This window comes from Chionomys nivalis, chromosome 2 (assembly GCF_950005125.1).
Source record: "Chionomys nivalis chromosome 2, mChiNiv1.1, whole genome shotgun sequence".
In the NCBI taxonomy this organism is placed as follows: domain Eukaryota; kingdom Metazoa; phylum Chordata; class Mammalia; order Rodentia; family Cricetidae; genus Chionomys; species Chionomys nivalis.
Window position 1 is genome coordinate 113,431,672 of NC_080087.1, and position 11,538 is coordinate 113,443,209.

Sequence of the window (11,538 nt, forward strand, 5' to 3'; positions counted from 1 at the left end):
CACGCATGCTTACTGCTTTTGCAGAGGCCCCTAATTCTGTTCCCAGCACCCAAAATCAGCCATGACTCTGGCTTCAGAGGAATAAGACTCCACAGACACCTAGAACTCACAAGCATGTACTCATATACAGACACATACACATAATTAAAAAAAAAAAAAAGCAAACCTTAACAATAATCAACGTTTCAACAGAGTCACAGCAGTTTGTTTGCTGGAGTGAGACTATACAAGGTGGAACCAGCAAGCATTCTAACACTGAGAGGGCTCACAGGTCCCTATCACTAGCTGATGCGCTATGGGCAGTCAGTGAATGCTGTCCGGGGAGAGTCAGCTTTACTTGCCCCACACTCAGGAATATAGGACCAGCATGACATTGATGAGTGGTGGGCAAGGTGGGGGGGGGAGGGTAGGGAGTTGGAAGGGGAGTCAAAAGTGAATATCATCAAAATGCATTATATACATGGATGAAATCTTCACAGAATTAATGAAAAGCCTACGTGTTTTCGTAATTCCACAATTATCCAGGCCAAAGGGATACGAAAGGGGGTCCCTGATAAACCTGGAGGAGAGGAATGGAAAAGCAAGAGACACGAGAAATGATGGCAAGACAGGATTTCTGATCAAACCATGCTTTATTATTTCTCAGAAGCAAACAGGCAAGGGAAAGGGGAAAGTGTCAGAGACCTGAATTCCCTACCTGATAAGGAAATACTGAGGGTCTGGGATTGCAGGCTAACAAAGGAAATGCTAATTGTTTCTAAAAGCCTGGTGCCTCCAGGTCTCATTAGGAGATAAGATACCAAGCTGATTTCCTAGGCCTTGCAGAATTTACCCTGTAGAGGGGATAGAGGTGAATATTTTTACTTAATTTAGGAGCTTAAGATGACTGTAAACAAAATGCAGATCTCAAAATACAGGTCTTTGCCGGGCGATGGTGGCGCACGCCTTTAATCCCAGCACTTGGGAGGCAGAGGCAGGCGGATCTCTGTGAGTTCGAGACCAGCCTGGTCTACAAGAGCTAGTTCCAGGACAGGCTCCAAAACCACAGAGAAACCCTGTCTCGAAAACCCCCCCCAAAAAAAAAAAAAAATACAGGTCTTTGCTTCCAGCACACAATCACAAAGCCACTTGCAGTATGTTTTAAGAATGAAAAAAACCTCTGGCAATAAACAGGATTTATTAAAATAAATCAAATGAGAATTTTTAAAAAACGGAAAGGGTACCATGTGGTGGTGGCACCTTTAACCCTGGCACTCAGTAAGGCTGAGGCAGATGGTTCTCTGTGAGTTTGAGGCCAACCTGGTCTACAGAGTGAGTTCCAGGATAGTCAGAGCTACACAGAAATACCCTGAATTGAGGAAGGGGCAAAAAGGCAAAAAACAAACAAATGAAAAACGAGCGAGAACAGTGCTTTTGTATATTGGCTAAATCCTAAAGATGACTAGATGTATAATCTGTGTCTGCAAAGTCTGAGGAATGAAATATACTCAACCCACACAAGAGAGAGAAAAGAGACTAAGGCAAAGAACTGATCACGTCCTAATCACACGCTTTGCCTGCCTCATTGCACTTCCTCTGGATGCTATGCCACCTCCAAACTCCAGTGTGGGCCACAAGAGCATCTCACAATTTTCAGACATCTAGGTCAGCAAACATGCTTTCATTGTGCAATGGTCTCTGTGTTAAAATTCAGGATTTTAAGCAGGTGTTAAGTGGTTTTATAACAGATCCATTACATGCTATCCTAACAGTATATGCGATTTAAAAAATAACCCGTGTGTTCCCCAAAGGAAAGCATCAGGACAACGACACAACAGCTTTGCACCAATCTTCAACACTCAGCCTAACTGCCAGCTGTACTCTCACTCCCATTTCTGGAGTTCAAATTCTTGCCATTCCTACACTGTTTCAGATGAAATACAAGGAAAAAAATAACCAAACACAGATGAAACAGCCTTTTTGAATGGTGATGGTTCTTTATTAGTGTGATAATAGAACTTAACAATTATAAGGGTTTTTTTTTCATATACTGTGAAACTACAACCACTTCAGGGAGTTCTGTGATACCCGGATAGATTAAAATCTAGATTTTCTGTGGATTTTTATCCAGGCATAACTGGAAAACATTCCCTTTGAGTTATGCGTAGCTTCTGCTGTTCACACAGCTTCCAGTGACCACATCTGTTAGTGGCACTTCCAATATCATCAGAAAGCTCTCACTGATGGCAAACTGTCATGACAGTGTGGTAGATATGGGTTTTCGTAGCTTCTTGTTTTCTTTGAAAGCTCAAATTTTATCACTGGCAAGAAATACTGATTGTCTGCCAAATGCCCCAGATCTGAAAAGCATCAGTTATCTGTCAGTCTCAAGTAAAAATGATCTGCAAGGGTTAGGAATTGAAGGACCAACTAATTCTATAACTCACACAACCACAACCACAGATATTTTCCTACGGACCACCATGGTGTGCGCTGAACACATGAACATGATATGTGGTTGGAGAGGCGTCCTCAGACTGCTTACTTAGATTGGCGTTCCTCGCCTTTGTACCCATGACCTTCCAGAGGTAGCCAGTTCCATAGCTCGCACTCCCTTCTACCTCCAATATATCTTCAATGAACTTTTCTGAATGCACTCGGTCTTTCTTCTCCAATGGCTTTATTCCTTTTAATCTGAATCTATACCCAAGTATTCTTCTCACTTTATCTGGACTTATGTGCTATTTGCCATGGTTTGTCTTGACATAGTTTGTCTTCATAGGAGAGAGTTTTAGTAAAGATTTGGAGTCAGACTCTGCTCTATAGTTGTGAAATAAACGTATAAACAGAAAAGATTCTGAAGAAAATTCTTTTTATTTAGGATGAAAACAGATAGCCTTTGTAACATTGAAGTTTTCAGCAAAATGTGGATATTACATTTTATCATTTTATTAGTCCTTTGAGAATTTCATACAAAATGTTTTGACATATTCCCACCATTCTCCAACTCCTCCCAGAAGCATGCCCAAAAATAATAGTGTGGAGGGAGATTAAAGGGACAATGTAAAGATCTAAGGTTGAACTGGGTAAATTATATATTTTAACAAAGGAAGAAAGATGCAATTAATAGAAAGATTCCCATTTACAACTGCAATGCGAACTTCTGGGTGCCCGAATAGAAAATCAATGAGCGATAGACAAGATACATCTGAATCATTAAACAACAGCCCCAAAAATGCGACAAATGGAGAGGTACAATTTTGGAAGACAAAAGACAATACTGTAAAGATGTCAAATAAATGTGTGAAATGGATACCATAAAATCTTCTATGCACACCAATAAACTATAAGACAAAGTATAGTTCTGATACAAAATAAATCATTGTGATAGAATTATCTACACATTGACATTTCAAAGCAAGGTTAAGGGAGCATATAGAATTAATGGGCAAACGATGAACTATTTAGTAAGGAATGATGCATAAAATTAGTTAGTTTAAAAAATAACGCATCTTCCACACATACAGAAACATACAAGCAGATTAGAGATAATATTTGCAATAAAACATGAAGTAGGTTTGAGTACTGTTATTCCTCCCGGGAGACTACATTTCCCAGGTCACACGCGTGGGTTGCTTGACATCTACATCACCAGCGTCTGACACAGAAGTCCCTGTGTGCAGATGCAGGGCATAGAGTCACTCGCCTGACCCGGGAGACTACACTTTCCAGGAGCACACCAGCATCTGAAGTAGACACGCCTTTTTCCTTACGCGCATGCGCTGGGACCCCCTTTAAAAGCTGGGAGCGCCATTCTCGGGCCCTCTTTTCTGTCCCCTCCCCTCACTGTCCCTCACGTCCCCTCTTTCTCCTTAATAAACTTATACACGTGGGTTCATTTGTGCCTCGTGTTCTCTTTCGTCTCCGCAGGGAATAAGGAATATTAAGTACTAGAACATGTTTATAGTTCAGGGTCTGCAATCAGCCTTTTAATAGCTAAGGATGAAGTTTTCAAAAGCCTCCTGCAGCTAATTTTAAGCTCCTCCACAGTAAAGAGCTGATGACATTAAAAACAAACTATGATCAGTGAAAACATTTCAACTCAGGAAGTTCAATGTGAAGAACTGTGACCCTGGTTTTAGAAAAGAAAACTGAACAAAAGACCTGAGGGGCTAACTTGGGGTGGGGGCAGGCAATGATAAGTACATACACAAAATTAAAGAGTCTCTGCCTCATTGATAAGAGAAAATTAGCAATATGATTTTCATAGAGTACCCAAGATCCGGGGTGCTAGTAACATGCCGTGCTCACACTGTGAGGACATGAGCAATCTTAGTTCTTTTCTTTAATTTCTTTAATTTTTCCATAAGATTTATGCCTAATTAAATATTTTTAAAACTATAATAAAACTTTAATAAGAGGCGAAAAGAGAAGAGAAATGGTAGGGGTTAATACTGATGGGATATAAACTCTTAAGGAATGAGGGCCCCACGAGACTAACTGACCCAAATAAGGTTTAGTATTTTAAACTATATAAAGCTGACCTAAATGTGAGGCAGTACTATCACTGAAATGACTTTCCTTTTCTGTGACTGCAGGATTTTACATCATAGATAGATGGACTTGTGGTGTAGTGTTATTGAGGAAAGCAAGCACTCAGAACTGTTTTCTAGGAATGCTATAAGGCTGCAACCCTTTGGGGGCTCAAGCAACCTTTCCACAGGGGTTGCATATCAGATATCCCGCGTATCAGATATACCTACATTATGATTCACAACAGTAGCATGTAGTGGCATTTCAAATATATTTTAATTAATAAAGACCACCTGAAGATCTGAGAGTAAAAACAGTCCCACTGGTCAGCCTTACAGACCAGGTTATGTTAACACACACCTTTAACCCCAGTAGTCAACCTAGTTGCCATAGACACTGGGTGTTGCATGCCTTTAATCCCAGTGGTGCACGTCTTTAATCCCAGCCCTAAAGAGGAATATAAGATGGGGTGAGACAGCTCTCAGACACAGTCTCCTTCTGAGACTCCTGGAGGAAGGATCGCCATTTCAAACTGAGGTCGAGGTAAGAGCCAGGGCTGGCTGTTTTACTTTTCAGATCTTCAGGTTGAACCCCAATTTCTGACCCTGAATTTTTATTAATCATGCTTCAGTAGCAGAATTACAGTTATGAAGTAACAGCAAAAATAATTTTATGCTTGGGGGGTCCCCACAAAATGAGGAATTGTGTTAAAGGGTCGCAGCACTAGGAAGGTTGAGATGCACTGCCGTAAGGGATGTATATGAGAGATGCACTGCCATAAGGGATGTATATGAGATAAGATGAGATAATCTGTATCTTAAAGACTGGAAAAAACAGAAGCTGACATCCCACTTATACAATCTAATAACCTCAGAAAGTGCATCTTTAAATTAGCAAGTGAACTTTAATCATAAGTCTCGTCTGCTCTTTTCCTGTTGGCTTCCTGTCTTGTTTGTATCAAAATCATTGATGTCCAAAGTCCTGAGGCTGACTACGAATCATGAAAGAAATTGTTGTACAGCAAGGTCTAGAAAGTAAATACAAAATCTAAAACACGCACATTTGGTTGTGTCTCTGTGGCAAAATGTCAAGGCGGTGTACATGTTCATCCTTTCCACAGCTACTGGGCTTCAACTGGAGCCCAAGGTTGTGGCATGAGCTGCAGCAAATGTAAACCAACAGGCAAAGGTGTGAACAGTGTCCATCACTCTCCCGTGATGTGTTTCTGCCTCTCAATAGTCCTCACCTTCTATTGGCCATCAGTTACTATGCTATAGGCTTAATCTTTTCTGAAATAGGCTTAATGTTTTCTGAGAACATGAAAAGAAGCCTCTATCAAGAAATATTAGTATTCTTTACTCTGAACAGAGAAACTTTTGATGTGCTGGGAATCTTAGCCAGCTTAATTGATGTGTATTTATTTCCTAACCAAAGAGCAAGGAACTGAACCCAAAACAACAAAAGTGACAAAGGCTGTCATAAATGACCTGGTGAGAAAGCTCACTCAGCACCACCCATGCTTCCAAAAGCCAAGGCCTTTCAGTTAATAAACTCTGAACGAGCTCAACATAGAAATGAAATGATCTAGGTAGGGTCAGCCACATCCTGCTGTGTGCATTTCGTCACCAGGTATTTAGGTAGGGACAGGATTGACTTAGTAGATGAAACAGAAGAATGGTTCAGACTTTAAGTGGGAAGATTAAAACAAAAGCCTTAGAAGAGAAAACAAAATTAATTTCTATATAGACCTGATATAGAGTACAGGAAACATTCCATGTCAAGCATTTTTTCCATATGATAATGTTAGTAAAACACCCACTTGCTATTCAGTAGTGTCTGGGAAACTTGCATATAAAATAGCACCCCGAGGATTGGAATTTAGAAATCAAATATCTAATTATAGTAAGTCATAAGGCCTCACTATAAAAATAATCATTAAGTCAAGAGTGGCAAGCCAGAGTCTGCTGCCTGTCTGAAGTATGAGATGCCTGTTAGAATACTGGCTGTCAGAGCTGGATCAAGCAGAGTTAGGGTTTCTCTGATCTGCTCTTGTTCCAGCTCAAGTTCCAGAATCATCCTTGCACATCGTCTCATCAAGCTCGCTTATTCAACACGTCAGTGGATATTAAAATATAAGCTTTATGCACCTGCTGAAAATAGGTGATAAACAACCACACAAAGTACCTCATAGAACTCTTATCTTGTGAGGAAAGTCAAGCAAGAACAATTAGTCAGGGGACAGCGAGTCAGACTGACACAACCTCAAGTTGGGATGGGGAATGAAATCAGGAAAGTAACCTTGGAACTACCTTGAGAGAATGGAAGTTTTAGAAAGAGAAGCCACCTATTTGATATACCTTTGAGGAAAGTGCTAGATGTTTGGGAACACCTGCTATGCAAATGAACACAGAAAAACTATTCCAGGAAGAAGTAGGATTAGCCTTGCAGACTCTAAGTAGGACCACACCCAGCTGGTCCAAAGCATAAAGAAAAGAGTGTTGCTGCCAAAGGAAGACTGAGAAAATATCAGGGTCAGAGAGGCAGAAGGGTGAGGTCCTGCAGGAAGCTGGACAGCATGGCCTTTTGGCTTTGAGATTTAAAATGAACTAAAGTGTGGGGAGCTTGGGAAGCAGACGCACTTCCTCAAATGGATACTTCCACCGAGCCATTGGGTTGCTCTGTCGACATGGGGCAAGGGAGAAGTTATAGTCGTAGAAAAAATGGATGTGATTGTGGAATAAGGCTTCTGATGTCTGGTAATATTGGTATAATATTAATATAATGTTGTATCAGAAAGATGATAGATAGATAGATAGATAGATAGATAGATAGATAGATAGATGATAGATAGACAGACAGACAGATAGATAGATAGAATAATAGATAGATAGATAGATAGATAGATAGATAGATAGATAGATAGATAGATGATAGATAGATAGATAGATAGATAGATAGATAGATAGATAGATAGATAGATAGATGATAGACAGACAGATAGATAGGATAGATAGATAGTTGAACAGAGACTGATGGATTGGTGGATGAATGGGTGAAGAGGAAAGAGTAAACTGGAGCAGGGCAATGGTGGCACACACCTTTTATCCCAGCACTCAGGGAGGTAATGGCAGGCAGATCTCTGTGAGTTCGAGGCTGGCCTAGTCTACAGAGTGAGTTCCAGGATAGCCAGAGATACACAGACAAACCCTGTCTCGAAAAACCAAAAAGAAAAAAGAAAGAGGGAACTGACAGAATTACTCATTGAACAAGGTATGAAGTGAGAACTACGAGTGATACCAATCTTTGTCATGAGCTAATATAGACCCAAAGCTACAGCTGAGATGGAAAAGACCACGGGAAACTTAGTTCATCTGAGGTGTACGTTGGATGCGTCAGTGAAGATGTCAGACAGTTAGGTTGCTCTGGACTATTCAGGGTAGTTTCTCAGCCTTGGGAATAGTTGAACTTGTCCCTCAAACGAGTGCAGATAGGTAAGAGAAGTTTGAGGTCAGAGGTCTGGGGCATTCCAAACTAGGAGAGTGGAGGAGCCAGCAGGACAGAGCAAAAAGCGGTAGTGAGACAAAAAAGTGGCAGAGAATTCGTCTTAGAAGCCAGATGGAATAGCCATTTGAGTTCAGTGTTGCTGTCTGCTCAGGACTGTGACATAAGCAGTGGATTCAGATACATGGAGGTCAATGGGGATCCTGAAAAAGACAGGCTTTGGAGTGTGGTAACAGTGAAAACAAGAAATGACCTAAAGAAAGAAAAGAGGGAGTTTGGAGAACACGTGACTCAAAGTAGGCTTACACCGAAGGGAGAGGACAACCATGCTGGCAACTGGGGAGTCACCAGAAGTGTGAACTAAGTGCTACTGACTGAGAACTTGACATAACCAATCAACTTGTCCCACAGAAAATGCCTCACGTGCTGATAATTGACTGTACAGGCATCGCAGCCCACATCCATAACCTGAGCTCCACAGACAAGGGTTCAAGTGGAGCCAACGTTTATCAGACTCTGTTCTAGTTTGATTCCTGCTGCTGTGCAGAACAGTACGACCAGAAGCAACTCCAGAGGGGGAGAGAATTTATTTGACTTACACATCCCCATTACAGTCTATCAATGAAGGAAGCCAGGGCAGGAACAGAGGCAAGAACCATGGAGGAACACAGCCTACTGGCTTGCTTCGCATGGCTTACTCAGCCTACTTTCTTATACAACCCAGGATCACCTGCCCAGGGAGGGTACCACCCCTAATTAACTAGAAAAAGCTTCATAGACTGCTTCTAGGCCAATCCGGTGGAATCAGTTATTCGATTGAAGTTCCCTCTTCCCAGATGCCTCTAGCTCGTGTCAGCTGACGAGCAGTCTCATTTGATGAGAAATAAAACAGAATGAAGTAAAGCTTTTTCATTGGGATGGAATAGCTGGTGCAGGTAGGACAGGATCTGTTGGGTGTCAGGAGGTGTCTGCGAGGCTGTGGGCTGTGCTGTGAGTACTCCCTGAGGTAGCTGAGGCCGACCTGGGCTCCGGAGTGCTGCTGTCTTAGCGGCTCTGTCAGATGCCTGAATCGGGTTGGTTGATGGAAGGGATGCTGAGCCAAGAACACTGGGCGACGCAAAGAGGGGTGAGCTAAGGGATTCACCACATTTTGGAAGTAGAGGTGATACAATTTGTGGATAGATAGAAAAGAGCGAGCAGAAAGGAGCAGTAAGAGGAGGCAAGGAAAATAGAGGACGGCCGTGTGGCTTCTGCAGGAAAAGAAAAAATCAACCCACTGGGAAAGAAAAAAAAAAAGAGATAGGCAATGATACCTGCTGGCAGGGAACAAACTGCAAAAACAACAAAATCAGGATGGCATCAAAGAGGAATACTGATATCCTTGTCTGCTAGAAATATTGGTTAGAATTATGAACTAAAATGTTGCGTCCAGTCCCCCATTCCCCGTCCCCTTGTACACCTCCCACCCCCCCACCCCCCCACCCCCACCCCCACCCCGCGCGGACTGGGGGGTGGGGTGGGGGAGTGGGAGGGGCTTTGTCTCTTAAAGGGACAGGATACCCAGGTGACAGGACATTATGTCTTGAAATTCTTCAAGTCCATTTCCATAAAACTGCCTCGGTTAAACTGCTACAAAGTGAGTTAACTCTCCTCTGAAATTTCTGCAGGCTCTTTACCCAAATGTGGCGTTGAGCAGGAGTTCTGAACCAAGTTTTGAGGGCTTTCTTTTACATGTTTCATTTTATTTGCTATTTCAGCTACACCTATCATTTCTGTTACACGTGAGTACCTATTCCACCGTACACGTGCAAAGGTCACGGGAGAACTACGGGGAAGCAGGTCCCCCTACCACCTCTTTAGACTGAACTCACACCCTTGGCTTAATCGGCTTAGCCACAAGTATCTTGACCCACTGAGCCTTCTCCCTGACCTTTTTATTTTTAATTTGAGTTCCTAGATAAAAGTTGGGAGTTTTCCTTTTTTTTTTTTTCCGTTGGTTTTTTTGCGGGGGAGGTTGTTTTGTTTTTTTGAGTCAGGGTTTCTCTGTGTAAGGACCCTAGCTGTTCTGGAACTTGTTTTGTAGACCAGGCTAGCCTAGAACTCACAGCGACACACCTGCCTCTGCCTCCCAAGACTTGGGATTAAAGGCCTGAGCCATTGCGCCTGGCTTCCTTCTATTTTGTCCACACCAAGTTGTATTTCATTTACTCTCTGATGGTGATCATGCCCCTCCCCCAACTTGTCCAGCATGACCACCAGAAAAGTCTATCCTACTCTAAGCATTAGGTGGGCTTATTTCATTATCACCTCATCAGAATCAAGGACTCTTTCTTTAAACTCCTGTGGCGCGGGCACAAAGCATGTAGGTCACAGGTTCGGAGTATGGTTTCCTGACACAACAGACTGGAGTGTGTGGCAAAGGGAACACTTTCGGCAGGCTATGTATTATTTTCTTTTCAAGCTTCCTTCACTTAGACTTGGTCATTAAGAGTTTAAAACGACAGATTTCAGAAAACACTATCCCAGGATGTCATCATTCCTTCCAGCCCCACCCGACTCCGACTCGGGAATTACTAGAAAACTTTTTAGAAGTTTAAAGACTTCCTCAAAGAGTCACCTAAAGGATTTGAGGGAACAGCGATCAGCTTGTGAAAGGGTAGGGGGCCCAGACTGGAGAGCTCTGGCTTCCTGTCCCACGCAGCACAGCAGAGGGAGCACGATGCTCCTCCCCAGGTTCCCGCCCCCTTCTTTGTCCCAGACTATCCCAGGTTGGGAACCCAGAGCCCGCGGGTTCTGGGAACTCCGTACCTGGTGGGTAATACCGAAGCAAGAGGCTCTTGAGCTTCATTTTCTCAGTCTTCCACGCTGATGGGCTTAGTAGCCATGGAAACGGACAAACAGCAGAGTGTCGCTGAGGCGCATGCGCCAAGTGTTTCTTTGTGGACTTTGGCGAGCCCAACCGCAGCAGGTCCGAAGCTGGGTACCTCAGCAGGCACCGGGCAGTCAGAGGAGCAGTGTTCCCAGGGGAGACGCTTGTCCCTCCCATGTCCTTTAACTGTTTAAAATTTTCCTGAATCGACTCGTTAACTTTTAGCTTCTTTTAAAGTGAAAGGAAAAAAAAAATGCTATTGTGGAAAAGAAAATGTTCATTCAGTTTCCAATAAAAAGCAAATAAAATTACGCAATTAAAGGAACTATTGGATTATTCTATTGCCTGCCAAAGCCTCTAAACTGAAGCTTTCCCTTCCCTTTTTTTGTTATTGTTGTTCAACAACTCTTGAAGATCTTAAAAAAGACAAACCAACCAAGACAACTTTCTCACTTTCTCAGAAGATTGGAAAGCTGTTTGTTGATACATAGAAGTAACCTAGTAGAAGTGAGCCATGCAGCTTCAACTGGAAGTGTCCCACAATTGACAAAGAGACGCATATGTGACCCTCTGTCTCTTTTTGCTCAACAGATCTACTAATCATTACAAGCCTGAAACCTGGGGAGTGGATAAGAAGGACAAGATGAAATTTTCCC

General features: G+C 42.5%; 1 protein-coding gene across 1 annotated transcript in view; it reads right to left on the reverse strand.

Moving 5' to 3' along the window:
- Window positions 1-10,868, reverse strand: part of Daw1 (dynein assembly factor with WD repeats 1) — a 44,085-nt gene extending 33,217 nt beyond the window's left edge. The window contains exon 1 of the mRNA XM_057762699.1: window positions 10,822-10,868. Within this exon, the coding sequence (XP_057618682.1) occupies window positions 10,822-10,861 (40 nt within the window). The 5' untranslated portion in view covers window positions 10,862-10,868. The remainder of the gene's footprint in view (window positions 1-10,821) is intronic.
- Window positions 10,869-11,538: the final 670 nt, after the last annotated feature.